The sequence below is a fragment of the Balaenoptera borealis genome (genome assembly GCF_965194805.1).
Source record: "Balaenoptera borealis genome assembly, chromosome: 1".
NCBI classification, from domain to species: domain Eukaryota; kingdom Metazoa; phylum Chordata; class Mammalia; order Artiodactyla; family Balaenopteridae; genus Balaenoptera; species Balaenoptera borealis.
Genome location: NC_138860.1, coordinates 22,586,842 through 22,605,672, shown reverse-complemented (window position 1 = coordinate 22,605,672; position 18,831 = coordinate 22,586,842). Strand labels below are relative to the sequence as shown.

Below are 18,831 nucleotides of genomic sequence, written 5' to 3'. Positions count from 1 at the left end.
TGACAGCCAGATGCTCTCAGCTACACAGGTTTCTATTTTGGTTACTAAGAATACTTGTATATTCCAGATCTTGTAATAACCTATCATGGAATATAATCTGAAAAAAATAATTGAAACACTATGCTGTACATCTGAAACTAACACAATATTGTGAATATTTCAATTTTTTTAAAAAAGAATACTTGAATGAGAAGATAAAACATTTTGGTCAACAGTCCTCCACCACCTTTGAGCTTCCTGAAGTAGCTTGTTTATCTCTCAGTTCTAAGGATTTAAGTTCTCCAACAGCTTCATTGCTTTCAAAGCTTGAGCAGAACATTTAGAGGCACTGGAAGTTAGGGATAAAGTCAGAGTTAAGTGACTTTTTTTTTTTAAATAGAGGAAGGTGCCTAAGAAGGAAAGGGTAAGAGAGATGCATCAAACTAACTTCTATGTTATAGCTTCTTGGCTCTTTGCCTGGAAGAAATACAAGAAACCCCCAAGGAGCAATTTCTGAGGCTCCAAAGAGGCCAACAGAACCAAGTTTACTTTGCCTACCATTTCACCCTTCCTTTCACGTGTGGCCGGGGTATACCACCATCCTCAAAATGTGGGTCTATCCGTAGAGGGAGTTTTGCTTAGTGCCTCTCCGGCTTCTGCCAAGGCTAGACCCAATCCAGGGCCGAAAGGACATGCAACATTTGATATTTGGTGACCACACACCTTATGTGGCTATCCAATTCTGCCTCGACAGAGTGAATAACCTCTTTGGACTCTGCCATAAAACACAGCCATGTTTTGCCTACATGCCAGCACCTAAGATGGCCACATTAAAACACAAACGAGCACTGAGAATAAACTGCCAGGTTCACTTCACCCAGCAAACAGAGCCGAAGAGGTTAACTGCTCTCAACAACTGCAAGAATTGACAAATATACCTCCAAGGAATCAAGTCCGGTTGGATACTGCTATGTCCACGAAACGGACAAAGCGGGCAGTGCAGCAGGACAGGAGTGCTACGGTTAATCAGGCACCAAACAGAGCGCGGACAGGCTCGGTTTCACCGACACCGAACGACTGGCTGCTCCTGCTTCTAATCTGATGAGCATCTTCGACCAAATCACCTCTCCAAACCCATTAAGAAACATATCGGACAGATCAAATACAACTGGACCGATGAGAATACAAAACCAAGACGCAGCAAGAGCCAGTGGGAGTAGATGGGTTTGAGGGAGACTGTGGAGGCAGTGGCTTTTAAATGAAAGCTCTTGATAAAGTTTTGCTTTTTTGGTTTATTTTCCTTTCTATAAGCAGGAATTACATCATACGTGTAATGGCTTATAAGGGTTCACAAATTCAGCAAAGAAATATATATTTTTTGAAACATCATTTTCTGTTAACATTCTTGTGAAAAAACATTTGGCTTACAGTCCCATAAATCTGTAAACCATATTAAATACAGGAAGCTGCCACAATATAGACAAAAGGGTAGCTTAGTTTCTTTCTTCCTTTGCCCAGACTAACAGTATTGCTTTGTACTCTGACTTTTCAGTAGACCTGAAGAGCCACTTTGCTCATCTATTACATTTTCCCTTTAAAGCGTGTCCTCTGTTTCTTTGGCATGCAAGGCTGGAATGACAGTCCTGTTCCTACATACAAATAACTATCTTCAACATACAGATGATGAAAAACACCTTCACATGTTGGGGGTTCAGGCTAAAGTTGAGAACCAGAAAGCTACAAAAACTCAATTCATGTTTTTTAAATACTTTATATGGTAAAAATACAGCAAAAATATTTTTTGTTCAAAGAGGAAAAAATATACTGCTATGGTCATGGTTCTAAGGATGATTTAAGTCGTCTCTGGCTCCTCAACTGTGCACTGTAGTGTAGGCTGACTTCAACTACGGCTTCTCCAGCTTCAGTCATTTATCAAAGCTAAAATCATACTGTGGAGAGAAGAAATTAATGTTACTCATGTTTCCTTAGGAATGTTCCTACAGAGTCTGGTCTGTCCAGACTTGCATCCCTAAGGCTCAGCAAGGAACACTCATTTAAGTAAAAAGCAAAAGCAATCATTTACACCTAAAGGAAAGAATATCTATATTAGGGCATCAAGAGGCCCTAATGTTCTCACTTAAAAGAAAAAAAAAAGAAAGAAGGAAAACTGGGGTAGAGGTGGGGGTAGGGAGTATAACCTAAAACCACTGTTGGACTGAAGTTTAGAAAAAACAAGCTATGTCTAGGAGAAAAACTTTAATTCTCCATGGAGATCTTTGCACATGTTGTTCCTGCTCCTGGAACCCCTCCTCTCATCCCCCATCAACCCAGTAACTTCCTCTCAGACTTCACGATCCGTCAGGCTCCATCAGGCTCCGGCACCACCTCTGGGAAGCCAGCCTCTCGGCCCAGGGCCGTTGCCCCGCCTCTTCCCGCACACCTCAGCTCACACCCACTTTCATACTCCAGATGACACCCCCGTGCTGCAATCAGCAGGCTCCCAGCTTTGACACAGGGGTTCTGCGCTGCTCCTTTTGTGTCACACGCAGTGCCTTACACAGTGTCTGACACATGGCGGTCACTCAGTAAATACTCTGTTAAAACCACCACACTTAACAAGAGTAACAAGACTATCATTTTTTTACTGAAATCAGCCTTGCTATGCTGAGATCAAATGACTAAAACACAGAAATACCCTTACACTACTAATGGTATAAGCGATGAGTTGTCCAAATTTAAACAAACTAAGGGTACGCGGGGCACAGCACAAATTAATGGTAGTAACCAATATTTTTGAACATTTTGTTAGAGCTTACTAGAGGTCAGCACAAACCAAAGTGCTTTATGTGCATTATCTCATTTAATCCACATCACAACCCCATGAGGCAGGTACTATTATTATCCCATTTTCAGATGAAGAAATTGAGGCACAGAGAGGATAAGAAACTTGCCCCAGGTCACACAGTGAGGGAGTGGTAGATTCCACCAGGCTGGCACCTAACCAAACACCAAAGGCATAGATTCCACCAATCTCTAAAGAAGATGGGAATTTTTTCCTTTAATTCTATTTAACAAACCCTGAATGTCTGCTATGTGCAAGGCACCATGCAAGTGGTGGCAGGCGATACAGAAGGAGCAGCATAAATCCCTACATTAGAAATTGGATGATTTAGAATAGTAAACACTTTTTAAAAACAGCAACCAAAAGCTAAGAGAAAAGTGTTACAAGAACATCTGAGATTACTCTTCCATTCTGATCCCTTGAGCTACAAGGAACGCCAAGGGGGAAGGAAACAGCAACATGGCTAAAAATGACAAGCTGAGAGGGGAAGGGAAAAGAAAGAAAAAGAAAGGATGCATCCAGTGAGCAATGCAGCTACTCAGGCAAACCAGTTCTATTGGTTGCCTATCTTTTATTTCATTGTAAAGCACCATACCTTAAACCTGCCCCAAAATTGCTTCCTGATTCCTCCAATCCCCAGTCTTCAGTCCATCTTCCCACTGCTTTAAATTCAACAACTGAGAGGTAAGAAACTCTTGTCCATTTTTAAATCCTAAGACTTTGGGTCTACTAAGCAAGATACTGCTCCCTAATCCTACATTTACACCCAGAAGTGTGACTACATTAGCTTTGCCCCCAGATGTCTCAAGAAGCTCATGTTATCAAGACCTAGGGGATGTCCACTCTAGTTTACTCTCCAAAGCATAAAACCTGGAGGGGAGAGAAGGATGAAGAAAGGATAACCACCTTGCTTTTTGTCTCTGACAAATAGAAGGGAACATATATGATGGTAAAGATACCTTCATATGGTTTGACTTTAAAAAGTAATACAAATAAGAACAGGTGTATCACTGTATTCTTAAGGTTAAATTCTGCTCTTTATTCTCCATCTTTAATGCTAGGATTAAAAATTAAGCACGTTAGCAATGAGCTACGGTATGAGAACCAGAAACTGTTATTAGTGTGGTTTTTCTGTCCTATTTTTTAAAATACAGAAAAGCAAATAAGATAAATAGTACAAAGGAAACCACCTAAACTCTAATTTCAATCTAATCTGTGGGTGGAACTAGCATAGCAAAAGGATTTTAGGAAGCCCGCTTTTTCAGGCAGAGGCTAAAATGGCTCTGACTTCTAAGCTATTTCAGACAAAATAGCAGTTTTTAAAAACTCTTATCTTTGTACAGTTTCTAATTATTAGGACTTTTTTGAGTGAAAGAAGTTTAGTTCAGTACAAGTTTTTTCCTACTAGTCTTATGCCCATGTGAAAATTAAGATTTACCTCGGAAAAAAACAGGAATGATACAATTAAGCTTGGATACAAAAGTTAAGCCTGACTTTTAGCCTCTTAAAGGCTTAATCAAATCATACACACATGACAATTTTTCTCTCTTCTTTGCTGTATTCTATGGGTCTATAATGGGTAAAGGAAAAGGTGGCATGTTATCTCTAAAACTTAATAAATACAAGTTTAAACAGGACTGCATGAGGCTTCCAGTGTCTGATAGCCATATTAATTCATATTAATTCTTACTTCCAATCTAACTGGAAGACTGATGAAATTTTACCCGAACAGACCACTTGCATCCCGGAGAAAAGGCATCACACCTGAATTCCTTAACGTCAAGAATGATCAGCCCAAGGTGGATACAAGTTGTTGAGAGCTGCCGCCAGTGCTCTGATCCCCAGAAGACCCAGGAGTGGGAAACCCTCGGGGGTACATACAGAATGTTTACAACAGGCAGTGAGACCTCACAGCTGGACACCAGGAGTGGGAAACCCTCGGGGGTACATACAGAATGTTTACAACAGGCAGTGAGACCTCACAGCTGGACACCAGGAGTGGGAAACCCTCGGGGGTACATACAGAATGTTTACAACAGGCAGTGAGACCTCACAGCTGGACACCAGGGGCGGGAAAGAACAGCAAAGACAGTTGTAAGCATGCTGACAGCCTCAACAGCTAAGGAATAACTAATAACACGGAGTAACTCTACTCCAGGTCAGACAGAATGGAATGCTGATTCAATGACATGACATAAAAAATCTACACAGCCACAAGAAATTCACATAATCCCCAAAAGCTCTGCAATGTTGATACAAAATCCTACAGTATAGTAATACCTCACCCATCAAAAGCAGGCATATGGCATCCAGGAAAACGCCAGGACTGTAAACTCACCTATAAAGATACATGAAGAAACAGAGCAGGTGGAAGCCAAGCTTGATCATGGCTTCTTTCATGTGTGACTTCAGCTGCCCTCGATTGTGTATTTCTGTTGGATCAAACACTCCCATGTTACCACTTGGCACCATAATGAACCTGGTAAATTAAAGGATGCACACACATTAGAAGGAAAATCAAATCATCAGCATAAATATTCAAAAATAAGTACACCAGTAATAATCAACCTTCAAAAATGAACCAATCATAGCAGCCTTATATGACCAGATATGGACAGGGTATTATAATGATGTCACAGGCCATGACTTAGTCTTCCTTTGAAAATACAATACTATTAATTTTAGGTGTCATTTCTGCCCTCTGAAACAAATACATTAACACTCTAGAGAAGGATATTTTATGCACTGAGACCCTTTTACCCATCTTCTGTAGAAAACTACTGAATCGGTAATACCTATAGCTGTCTTCCATGAGACACAAATGAAGGGGGCCCCAAAACCAAACCAACTTTATCAACTTCTTAGAAACTTCTTTATCTACAAAGTTCTAACTTAATTAATGCAATTCCCTTCACCTTCACAGCACCTCTGTAAGTTGTCTTTATGTTTAACACTTACATCTTCGTGTCAAACATAATTATTCCCATTTCACAGATGATACTAAAAAGACAGATTCTATATCCCAAATAGAATCCTCATCTTTGGTGCTTCTGCGGATCAACAGATATGTCTCAATCTGCATAGTTAATAAACGGTACCTACCTTAAAAGAGCAATTTAAAGAAGACAGAACAGAAATGATTTAGAATAAATGCTACTGTGGTAAAATAAAACTCCTCTTCAGTTAAGACAATAAATGGAGAGTTCAGATGCAAACGCAGTGCCTAACTTCACATGACTTAAAAAATGCAGATTAAATTTAATTAAAATATAAATTTTATTTTAATTTAATTTTAATGTAAATATTAAATAATAATATTTTGACAAATAAGAGATGTACATTTTATAGTGATGGAGGTATGACCACAGTGAGGGAATAAGAACAGGGCTACAAAGTCAATAAGCAACATAAAGGGCACAGTAAGCACACACCGAGTTCCAAATCCAGACCAATTCAACTCAGTGCTCCCACAGACTCAGACTCAAACTTAAAAAAAAAAAAATCTTGAAGATACTGTGTTTAACACACTGTGGAGTCTTTGGGGCTCTTGAGATAACATATAACATCTCATATTTACTAAATACCACTGTGTATATAGTATTACATATGATAATCTTCTCCTTCTTCCCCAAATGATTCCTTTTACAAGTAAGAAAATTGGGTTACTTTGAGAGGATCGGTGAGTTTAAGCGTCTAGGCTTCCGCATCCCGACTGCGCCATCTGCACAGGATGCATGTCCTAACCTAGCACGGATCATGACCTCTTCCTCTCTCATGTCCAAGCTTCTTCTAGTCCAACCTTGGGTTCCTCACTCTTGTCACACATTTGGTTTCTCAATTATGACTTCTGTGAAATGCAAATGGCTCTCTGAGTTTCACAAATCTTAAATTCTCCCCCAAATCCTAGTAGCCCATCTATGGCTGAATAAACGATATAAACGGTATTTACAAATGAATATCTGGATAGCATCTCAACTCAATACCTATTTTCCTTGACTTACAATGGTATTATATCATGATAAACCCACCGAAAATTGAAAACGCATTTAATACACCTAACCTACCGAACATCACAGCTTAGCCTAGCCTACCTTAAACATGCTCAGAACACTTACATTAGCCTACAGCTGGGCAAAATTGTCTAATACAAAGCCTATTTTATAACATCACAAGAGAGTTTCATACTGCATATCGTTAATCCAGAAACAGATCAAAATTCAAAATTCGAAATATGGTTTGTACTGAAATGCATATCATTTTCACACCATCATAAAGTCAAAAAATCAAAAATTAAACTACTGTAAATCAAGGATCATCTGTAGTCTCAAAGAGTCTTATCCTTCTCTGACTGCTAGCTTATCTAACGAATGTCACCACTTCCTCAGTAGTCTTTAAAAACTTTCTCTTACTCAATTCTGACTTCTCTCTTCATCTTTCATAGGCAGTAGGTTAAACTCTTGTCTATTCTTCCTTCCTATCACCACTTACACAGCCCTATCTTTTTCATTCCCACTATCACAACTCTATTCCAGTACTATATTATCTCACCCCCATCTCTGAACTGGTTTCCCTACCTCCTGCCTCTTCTCCATCCAATCAATACTATATAATGCTTCCAGAAAAATCTTCCCAAAGCATAATTTATATCATGCCAACCTAGCTAATCAAAAACATATGCAGCAATGTATAAAATAAGCTACAAGGTTATACTGTACAACACAGAATATAACCAATATTCTATAATAACTATAAATGGAGTATAACCTCTAAAAGTTGTGAATCACCATACTGTACACCTGTAATATATAATATTGTACATGAACTATAATTTAATAAAAAAGAATTAAAAACATACAGAGCAAAGAAGATATATGAATGGCTAATAAGCACATTAAAAAATACTCAACATCATTAGTCACTATGGAATGTAAATCGAAACCACAATGAGATACCACTTCACATTCAATAAGACAGCTAAAATAAAAAACAACAAAAAGTGTTGGCAGGGATGTGGAGACACTGTAACCCTCATACACAGTTGGTGGGAACATAAAATAGTACAGCTGCTTTTGAACACTCAGGTAGTTCCTCAAAAGGTCAAACCATAGAGTTACCATATGACCCAGTAATTCCACTCCTAAAAGAAATGAAAATATATATCCACACAAAAATATGCACATGAACATGAAAGGATGCTCAACATCACTAATCATTAGAGAAATGCAAATCAAAACTACAATGAGGTATCACCTCACACCAGTCAGAACGGCCTTCATCAAAAAATCTACGAACAATAAATGCTGGAGAGGGTGTGGAGAAAAGGGGACCCTCTTGCATTGTTGGTGGGAATGTAAATTGATACAGCCACTATGGAGAACAGTATGGAGGTTCCTTAAAAAACTAAAAATAGAACTACCATATGACCCAGCAATCCCACCACTGGGCATATACCCTGAGAAAACCATAATTCAAAAAGAGTCGTGTACCACAATGTTCATTGCAGCTCTGTTTACAATAGCCAGGACATGGAAGCAACCTAAGTTTCCATCAACAGATGAATGGATAAAGAAGATGTGGCACATATATACAATGGAATATTACTCAGCCATAAGAAGAAACAAAACTGAGTTATTTGTAGTGAGGTGGATGGACCTAGGGTCTGACATACAGAGTAAAGTAAGTCAGAAAGAGAAAAACAAATACCATATGCTAACACATATATATGGAATCTAAAAAAAAAAAAAAAAAAAGGTTCTGAAGAACCTAGGGGCAGGACAGAAATAAAGACACAGACGTAGAGAATGGACTTGAGGACATGGGGAGGGGGAAGGGTAAGCTGGGATGAAGTGAGAGAGTGGCATGGACATATATACACTACCAAATGTAAAATAGATAGCTAGTGGGAAGCAGCCGCATAGCACAGGGAGATCAGCTAGGTGTTCTGTGTCCACCTAGAGGGGTGGGATAGGGAGGTTGGGAGGGAGACACAAGAGGGAGGAGATATGGGGATATATGTATATGTATGGCTGATTCACTTTGTTATAAAGCAGAAACTAACACACCATTGTAGAGCAATTATACTCCAATAAAGACGTTAATAATAAAAAAAAGACACATGATTACATTGCATTTTGGTAAATTAAAAGAATAATTTTAACGAAAAAAAAATGCACATGAATGTTCATAGCAGAATTATTCATAATAGGCAAAAAGTGGAAACAACTCAAATGCCCATCAATTGCAAATGGATAAACAAAATGTAGTATTGCCATACAATGGAATATTATTCCACAATAAAAAGGAATAAAGTACTGATACATGACACGGCATGGATGAACCCTGAAAATATTATGCTAAGTGAAAGAAGCCATAAAAGATCACATATTGATCTCTTTTAAATGATATGTCTGTCCAGAACAGGTTATTTTACAAAGACAGAAAGTAGACGAGCAGTTGCCTAGAGCTGGGGGAGAGAAGTGACTGCTAAAGGACACAGGGCTTCTTTTGGGGGTGATGAAAATGTTCTTAAATACGTTGTGGTGATGGTTGCTTACATCTATAAATATACCAAAAACATATTGGATAGTATAGTTTAAACGGGTGAACTTTATGCTACCAGTACTCATATGTATAAATAAACAAACTGTACTCACCGATATATATTCCAAGTGGCAACAGGCAAGTTGAGAAGGAAGATGAACCAGTGCAATGAAATGAGCATTAACACAGTGACAATAGTATGGCCAACCAATTCTGGAATTACCCACTGCAAGGGAAGAACACAGTATTACATCTCACTGCTGTGTCCTTCCCGAATGTACATGTTACTTGAAGTTAAATCAAAGAAAGTACAGAGAATTTCCAAGCTAGTGTTTCAAGATTATTTTTAGGCTCGGATGTCCCACATTTGCATACTGCTATCACTGCTTACCCAGTGCAAATAAATCAGGACACAGTAAAAATAATGCACTTAGTCTTTAATTACATTTTATCCTAAGCAAAGATTCAGATTCATTCTCTAAGCAGGTACAAATGACAACTAGAGGAAAAACAGAGTATTATTTACTTTCTATTCCAATATCTGTGCTAAAGCCTCTTACTCTAATTTGGGATGGTTTATATCAACATACATGCTGCCTTTCAGGTCAGAATACCGATCCTAAACATTTCCAAGCTCCAGAACCCTGAGGGAAATCATCTCACATCCACCAAAAAAAAAAAAAAAAGTACTTTAACAGCTTACAGTATCAGCTCAAAGTTAAACAAATATGATAATGGACCAGGATTATAGAATCCCAGACTATTGGCTTTATAGCACCCAGTGCCCTTATCTATGCTCTTTGTTTATTGTGCAATATTCTAGTTCTCATAGATAACAGCTATTGTGGCAGGTTCTCAATTCACCAATAGTGTTCCTCTCCTATGAGGAGAGATTCTTCTTTTAATGGAAGTTAATAGCTAGTATTTATGGAGCCAGAAACTGGCACTCCCAACTTATAGAAATGAGGAAAATAAAATTCAAGAGAGATTAAGTAACTTGCCCAAAGTCACACAGCTACTTAGTGGCAGAGCTATATAACAGAAGCCCAGACACACTGGCCCCAGGTCTCTTGCATTTAGATTTCAGATACTTTTTTTTTTGGCTGGGGGGTGGGGGGTGGGGGAAGGGTGTCACTCTGCGAGGCCTGCAGGATCTTAGTTCCCCAACCAGGGACTGAATCCACGCCCTGGGCAGTGAAAGCACGGAGTCCTAACCACTGGACCACCAGGAAATTCCCTTAGATACTTTATTTTTTTTTGGCTGCATTGGGTCTTTGTTGCTGCGCGCGGGCTTTCTCTAGTTGTGGCGAGCGGGGGCTACTCTTCATTGCGGTGCGTGGGCTTCTCGTTGCGGTGGCTTCTCTTGCTGCAGAGCACAGGCTCTAGGCTTCAGTAGTTGTGGCTCGTGGGCTCTAGTGCTCAGGCTCAGTAGTTGTGGTGCACGGGCTTAGTTGCTCCACAGCATGTGGGATCTTCCCGGACCAGGGCTCAAACCCGTGTCCCCTGCACTGGCAGACGGATTCTTAACCACTGCACCACCAGGGATATCCCACTTTTTCTTAATAAACAAAGAAGAAGGGCCTTAAACCTAATTTGCAATCAACCAGAACTTTTTTTAATATGTGAATGCATTTTTAAAGTGTAACCAATTTAACATAATGCTAATATGTGTAAGCTGCAAAATCAGATAAACCTGGAGTAAAACCCATGCTCTAGCCTATTTATTAGCTGTGCAATTTTAGGAAGTTACCTACCCTCTCTAAATCATGATTTTCTCATCTGTAAAATGGAGATAGTAATACTTACAGCTCATGAGGTTGTTTTAGAGAATCAGACAAAATAATATATGTAAGCCACACACAAAGTAAGCACTCAATAAATGTTAGCTGATGTTACTACTACTCCCCTCCATGCTCAGACCGACATAGAAGTAGCTTTCAAACTTTGGATTTCTTACTGTGGGCTGCATTTTGGTTCACATAAACAAAAACCTAAAACAAGTTTCAGGAAGCGATACTTGACCTTATTATACTTGGATGCTAACTTTCTACCAAGCCCTCTGTTCTCTTTCTCTTCCCTCCTTAATAATGTATTCTTCCCCTAACTTAGGGGTAAGAAGCACTAGGCTTATTTCACCCAGGCAGGAGTTTGGAAGATTCTTCTCTGGAGTAACTTAATGGCACAAGAGAAAACACCTACAAAAAAACTGCTATTTCATGTACCCCCAAAAAAGGTAGACACCAACTACCCTCAGTGAAGTCTTACCTACCAGTCAGTCAACAGCCTGGACCACCCAATGAGCTTCCAATGAGTATTTTAGTGCCTTACCCTAAAGTATGACTAGATAGCCATGTATCAGAAATTGAGGAAAGCCCTCAATATGAAAGAAGGGGTAAAAACAAAGAGAAAGGAACTCGGAAAAAAACAGATATAATGTAGGAAGCAGAAGGAAATTTCAAAACTACTATAATCAATATCCTTGAGAACGAAGACAGTCAAGCATGAACCAAGAGAACAAAAAGCTCTTAGAAATTAAAAATTTGACATAAATGATATACATACAAAAAAATTCAGAAGATAAAACAGAGGAAATCTTAAAACAAGAAGGTAGAAAAAAAAGAGGGACAAAAATAAGAAAAAAGAAGAACTGGGAGATCAGTCCAGCAGATAAATTATCCAGCAAATCCAAGTTGCTGAAAGAGAAGAGAGAAAATAGAAGGGGAAGACATTATCAAAGAAAGAAGTAGAAGAAAATTTCCCAGATTGAAAGAACCTCTCAGATGCCCCAAACAATGAGTGAAAAAGGCCTAAACAAAGGTATACCACTGCAAAATTCCCAAACACCAAGGATTACCATAAATAAACCCAAACACCAAGGATAAAGGTTAAGATTCTAAAACTTCTGGAGAGGATGGAGGTAGGGGTGGGAGGAGAGGGAAGAGAGAGATCCCATCAAAAGGATAAGAAATCAAAATGGCACCAGACTTCCCAACTTGAACAACACTAGAAGTTAAAAGACATTGACCAAGCAAACTCTGAAAAAAAAATCTTTTCTAACCTAGAATTCTATACTCAGAGAAACTATCAATCAAGGGAAAGGATAAGACATTTTCAAACATGCAAGTTCTCAAAATTTAATTCCCATGTACCAAATCTCAAGAAGCTACTCCAGCAAAATGAGGTAGTAAGCCAAGAAAAAGGAAGACATGATTTCCAAGAATCAGGGGATCCAACCAGGAGTCCGAGGATGGAGGCTGTGAAACAGGCCTAAAGAGCAACCAGTCCAGACTATAGCAAGAGGATATAGGTCTTGAGGAAAAATGTCACCTAGAAAAAAACTGACAGATTATTTTAGCATGTTTGAACCATGCAGAAAATAGTACTGAAGGGCTTTAAAGATGTTATCTGAAAAGACAAAGCTATGCAGAAAAAAAAATTAGAAAGAAAAATATGATCACTGTCTACCATAAGGTTCGGCAATAAAAACTGTTTATATAATAGTACATCATAATGATATAAACATTGAATATGAACTTAAAAAGAAAATAGAAAAATAGGAGAGATGTTTAGAAGGGGGTACCTAAGAACTAAATCTACCATATTGACTCGGAAGTCAATAGGTAATATGTAAAATTGATAAATCAAGAAATAGTGGGAGGGACTACCCTGGTGGCGCAGTGGTTAAGAATCCGCCTGCCAACGCAGGGGACGTGGGTTCAAGCCCTGGTCCAGGAAGATCCCACATGCCATGGAGCAACTAAGCCCGGGTGCCACAACTACTGAGCCTGCGCTCTAGAGCCCGTGAGCCACAACTACTGAGCCTGTGTGCCACAACTACTGAAGCCCGCATGCCTAGAGCCCATGCTCCGCAACAAGAGAAGCCACCACAATGAGAAGCCCGCGCACCACAAGTAGAGAAAACCCGCAAGCAGCAACGAAGACCCAACACAGCCAAAAATAAATAAATAAATAAAAATAAATTTATAAAAAAGAAATAGTGGGAGCTCTCCGGTGGCCTAGTGGTTACAATTCTGGGCATTCACTGCTGTGGCCTGGGTTCAATCCCTGGTCAGGGAACTGAGATCCTGCAAGCCACGCAGCACGGCCAAAAAAAATGAAAAAGAAATAGTAATGCAAGCACATAGAGAAATATGGATATAAATATCAGAAAAAAATTAACAGCTCAAGTGTTGAACTCAGTTGCCCCTAAAAATCAAGACAGATAGGATTTAAAAGGGTCAGGAAGGGACTGCTGTTTTTCACTACAAGCTTTGTAATACCTCTGACTTTAGTTGTATGCCAGTGTAACTTTCACAGAAACAGAAATTAACGTTAAAAAAACTACTTAACTTCAAACTGAAGGAGTAACTTTCTCAATAGAAGAATCCAGGTAATCTTTTTTTGTGTGTTTGGATTTGTATTTTTGTAAAAGAAAACCCACAAAATACCCACCTAAAATACTGAGTAAGCAAGAAATATAAAAAGAAATACAATCCATCTGAAAAAATGTATACATTATTAGATGGATCTATCTATCAGTATAAAATCATTCTTCTAAAGATGAGGAGGCCTAATCAACCATACTTCAATTTTTTAAAAAAGCAGAGGGCCCTGCCTGGCACACAGCAGGAACTCAATTTGTTTAAAATTAATTAAATTTCAATTTTTAAAAAATTAAAAATAAAATAAAGATGAGGAGGCCTGAAACTAATGCAATGTTACATGTCAATTATATCTCAAGAAAAAAAAAGAACTCTGAAAGCACAGCAGATAAACAAAATCTTTTATTTAAATCTATCACTGTATTAAACCATGTTCTGGAAAATTGGGAAGGAAGGAAGGGAGGGATGGAGGGAGAGAAGGAGGAAGGAAGGAAGGAGAGGAGAGGAATATAATTTACTAGAAATTTTAATTTTTGAAGTGTAACTTCTTTTCCCTCGTGGGCCAAAGAAACTTAAGTAGACTGAAGATGTGAAAAGACCCATGAAAATCATTTTTAGGTCAAGCCAAAAAGCACTTCTCAGTATTGTATTTCTATATGAACTTTTATATCCAGAAAACTTTTCTGTCTGCTCATCTCATAAAATGAATCAGGACCAACTGGTTTCCCCATATCTAAACGAGCTGGGAAATTCAGAGTTTTATTGCCAATATAAAGTTCCGACTACATACTAAAGGTAAAATGGCCTTAAAACAAATCAACTAATTCCATTTCTCAAGGAGCCACAAAAAGGTCCTCTTTCATTCAACAAAAGACAGACTGAGCTTTTCCCCATGAGCAGGGAGGAGGGGGTTTGGACACAGAAGACAAAAACAGTTAACTGATAAGGAACCTTTACCTAGTCTGAGTAATGATGTTGTCCATTGTGGACAAAGGAAAAAAGACTAAAGAAACAAAATTTCAAGTTAGGTCTTCTGGTATAGTTTCATGATCTAAAAATATTGCAAAGCACAGTAGTTCCACCAACATTCCAATGAATATCAAATACACATATGTTGACTATCTATAATTATCTCTAACACAAAAAATGGAGAACTGCCTTCAATGCCAGAAAATGAGGAAAGAAATGTCTTACCTTGTTTAATTTCGAGCAACATGATCTAGCATTAATGTAATCACATTCTAAATCAGACAATGTAATTATCTGACAATCAAGATAAGGAATTATTAGACTTCTTTTATAACAACTATTTAAGTTTCAGAAAACAATCCCAGTTGCAAAGCAGAATTAGATTTGACTTGAAAAGATTAAGTTATTTCCTTAAAGTTCACTTACTAGACAACTAAATTTTCTCGTTTATGTTCCTTCAACAAGTGATTTTCAAAAAATAATCCTCTCATTATGTGCAATTCTAATGTGACCCATACCAGAACATTCAACCTGGATTCCTCAAATGTCAGTGGCTAAAAGAAATGGAAAATATGACCTATATAAACAGTTTAAATGTTATAAACCTGAATTCCCAATAGTAGAAAAATAGTGTTTATTTATGATATATACATAAAATGTCTTTGAAGACTTAAGATATAAAAAAAAAATAGGATACAAAACTATAAACTCAGCTTGGTCATATGTTAGCAGTGGTTATGTCTTGAAAGTTGGATTACAGATGGCTTGTTTTCCCAATACTTTTCTCTATAACCAAACTTTCCACAGTAAACATATAATATACTGGACTTAAACAAAAAATGGGTTTTAGTACAAAATACAAACTTACAAATAAAAATGTGAGGGACAGATAGACATAAAAAGTCTTCAATTGAATGTGTGGTATTTACTTTAAAATGCTCCCCCAGCCTCCCCACAATAGTTGGGAAAAAAATGAAAAAGAACAGCAAAATGTTGAAAATCACTGAAGGTGAGCAATAGAAACATGGGGTTTATTACACTACTCTCTCTACCTTTATGTTCGAAAATGTCCAATAAAATAGGTAAAAAGAAATGTTCTCAACTAAATTCTATACATTTCCATATGGATAGTCCCCCTATCACCTCAACCCAGCCAAAGTCAAAAGCATCACTTTCTCCACAAATTGTTCCACCTCCAGTTTGTCTTATTTCTGTCAATGACACAAGCATCATTTGCCCAGGCTCAAAATATGGAAAAGTTATTTCTACCTTCTGTTTCATATCTCAGAATCAATCGTTACCAGGTCCTATCAATCATTTCTTTCTAACACCACTCACATTAATCCCTCCTTTCACCTGTCCACAATTAGTATCCCATTCCAGATCCAAATGAACCCATTCCCTAATGGTTTCTTACCTTCCAATCTTTCCTGTTTCCAACCCACTCTACAGACTTATCTTCATAATACACCACTTTATGTCAAAAATTTTTAATGGCTCCCTATTGCCTAGAGGATAAAAATGAAAGCCCTCCTCTGCTTAACATTCAAACCCTCCAAAATCTAATCTAATCTGGCCTTTCCAAACCTGACCTGCTGCTGCTAAAATCAACCTTGTGCTCCAGATGGCCTATTCCTCCATCACCCAGAAATGCCATGAACACACCTTTCTCTGCACCTTTGCTCTTGCCTATGTCTGATTTTGAATATCCACCCCTTTCCTTCTCTGCAGGTTTCCTTATTGGTTCAAAGTCCAGAAAAACTCTTATCCCTACAGAATGTATACCTGATGATTTTCCACCTCTTGGCTCTAATATTAAGCTAGTACAACTATCCAATAATACAATATGCTGAATTTCATCAAAACACATCCTGAATGTACCTTAATATCTAAGTCCAACACTCCACCTAACATGTTTCTATGTACATAAATTGGTATAAGCCAAGGCTTTTTTTTTTTTTTTTTTTTTTTGGCTGTGCCGCCCGGCTTGCAGAATCTTAGTTCCCTGACCGGGGATGGAACCCGGGGCCCCCCTTCAGTAAGCGCATCAAGTCCTAACCACTGGACCGCCAGGAAATTCCCTAGCCAAGGCTATTTTAAATTATCAAGACTAGTTTTCCAAACTGCAGTAAGATAAATCCAAGTTTCATTTCTCTGAACTTAAGCTCCAGTTCCTTATGCCACAAGAGATGTAGGTCATCAAAACTTCCTAAGTGATGCTGCCCTTTCAGTCAAGTTCGCCAAGCCTAATAAAAGTTAGGGTTCTCCTCGTTAGAAATCATCAGTTAAAGTAAAAACTGCTGTTCAATGCGGGGTAGGGAGGGAAGGCAGAGCAATATCTACTAAACATTGGCCATGGGGTAGGCATTGGGCTGCTAGGTGCTTAACACGCCCTCATTGTGCACACACCTATCTGGGAAGTAAACATTTCCCCCCTATTTTAAAGATAAGAAAACTGAGGCTTAGAGAGGTGAAGTAATGTGCATAACAAATAACTAGCTGAGCAAGGAGTCCTGATTCCAAGTTTTGTCCCTTCCCACTTCAACAAGTTGCCAGGCCATAACAAAGTATGAAGCCACACTGAAAACATACTCTGTACAACCATCCTAAAGCCAGAATGCTCTGGCAAACAAAAAGTTTAATTCTGTCAGAAGGGGACACATGTAATTTCCAAGGGAAAAAAATACAAAGCAGAGCTTCTCACTGTTTTTTCTTTGCTTACATTTAATTACTTAAAATTGGACTGTGCATTGCATCATTGGGTGACAACTAAGACTAGAAGCTCCCTCGAGAGTACAGTTGTAGCCCACACGCCTTCTAGAGTGCTAGGTTCAACGACCATTTATTAGCCTGGAAAATACAGTTTGAATACTGTAGCACGAACAGCGATACAAAATACGGAAGTTTTAAACATGGGTCGACACAGAAAAGTGTGAAAGCTGATAAACGACTGAGAACTAAATTACGTGTATAGTTACTGAATTTACAGATCTGCAACCGACAGGGGCAACCAAAGTAATCAGCTACAGCTGGTTTCTAAAACAAACCCTTCCCAACACTCCCTACAAAAAGGCATCGCGAAGGAAACACTTCACCCGTTTTTGAAATCAGTCAACTCCTGGATGTGAAAGGTCGCTACAAATTCCAACACCCGCGAGAACAAAGGGGCGGGCAGCGGGGGTGTTGCCCAGAGAATGACAAGAGGCGCCAAATCGCCTCCGCCGAGCCCAGCGCGGGACAGTCCACTAGCGACCACCCCTGGGACGTGAGCCGTCGTTCTCGGGACCCCCGGCATCCGGCGAAGGGCCCGGACTAGGGGAGCTGCAAGAAAAACCACAACCCTGATCTCTCCAGGGCCCAAAAGGAGAAAAACCGCGACCCCTCTCTCCTGAGGACCACAAGGGGAGGCCAAGTGCCAGCCCCCGCGCAGGGCAGAGCGGGTCCGGGCGTCATAGGGGCGAGCGGCGGCGGGCAGGCCAGGCCGGGGCGCTTCGAGAGAAAGGCCCGCTCGGACCCCCGCGTGAGGGACGAAGTTGGGCAGCCGGGTTCCTCCTCCCGCCCGGGCTCGCCACATCGGTCCGGCGGGCCGGGCCAGCGCCCAAGGTACCCGCGCCGGCCACCGGCCGCCTGCCTTGCTCCCTCTCACCTGCCCTGGCCCCCACCCAGGCCCACCCTCAGCCTACTCCCTCGGGTGGAGGGCCCCAGGTCGGCCTCCGCCCTCCTCAGGCAAGGATACGAAGTACACTGAGAGGAAGATAAGCGCACAACAGTCAAGGAGAGAGAAGACGAACACCACCGCCTCCATTCTCCTCCGCCACCGCCGCGCCGCTCCTTCCGTCAAATTGGCTCTGGTGCCCTAACCAGCCCCGCCCCGCCCCGGCCCGCCCCCTGATAGGCCCTTGCCCCTGCTTGTTGGGGCAACACAGTCCCCTCCGCCGGGACGCGGCATGCCGGGAGTTGTAGTCTTTTTTTTCCAAAAAAACCTCTACCACCGTAAATCTGATGCATGCTGGGAAATGTAGTTCAGTAGTGCGAATACCTATCAAAGCGGTGGGCCGGGTCTCTATTCTAAATCTGATTGATTATTTCCAAAAATGTGACAAGCAATTAGTCAACGAG

The 18,831-nt window shown here is 39.8% G+C and overlaps 1 protein-coding gene across 4 annotated transcripts; it reads right to left on the bottom strand.

The window, feature by feature from the left end:
* Positions 1–1,734: 1,734 nt before the first annotated feature.
* CNIH4 (cornichon family member 4) lies at positions 1,735–18,591 on the bottom strand (the record flags this gene model as incomplete). Of its 4 annotated transcripts, XM_082350072.1 has the most annotated exons (5): positions 18,449–18,590; positions 14,938–15,006; positions 9,475–9,587; positions 5,160–5,300; positions 1,735–1,928 (listed from the first exon to the last, which is right to left on the bottom strand). In XM_082350072.1, the coding sequence occupies exons 1-5, from the start codon at positions 18,515–18,517 to the stop codon at positions 1,901–1,903; spliced, it is 420 nt and encodes a 139-aa protein (XP_082206198.1). In that variant the 5' UTR covers positions 18,518–18,590. The 4 variants fall into 4 exon arrangements, with proteins under 4 accessions (XP_082206198.1, XP_082206199.1, XP_082206200.1 ...); XM_082350073.1 differs by lacking the exon at positions 14,938–15,006 and having other exon boundaries at positions 18,478–18,573; XM_082350074.1 differs by lacking the exons at positions 14,938–15,006; positions 18,449–18,590 and adding an exon at positions 18,396–18,415.
* Positions 18,592–18,831: the final 240 nt, after the last annotated feature.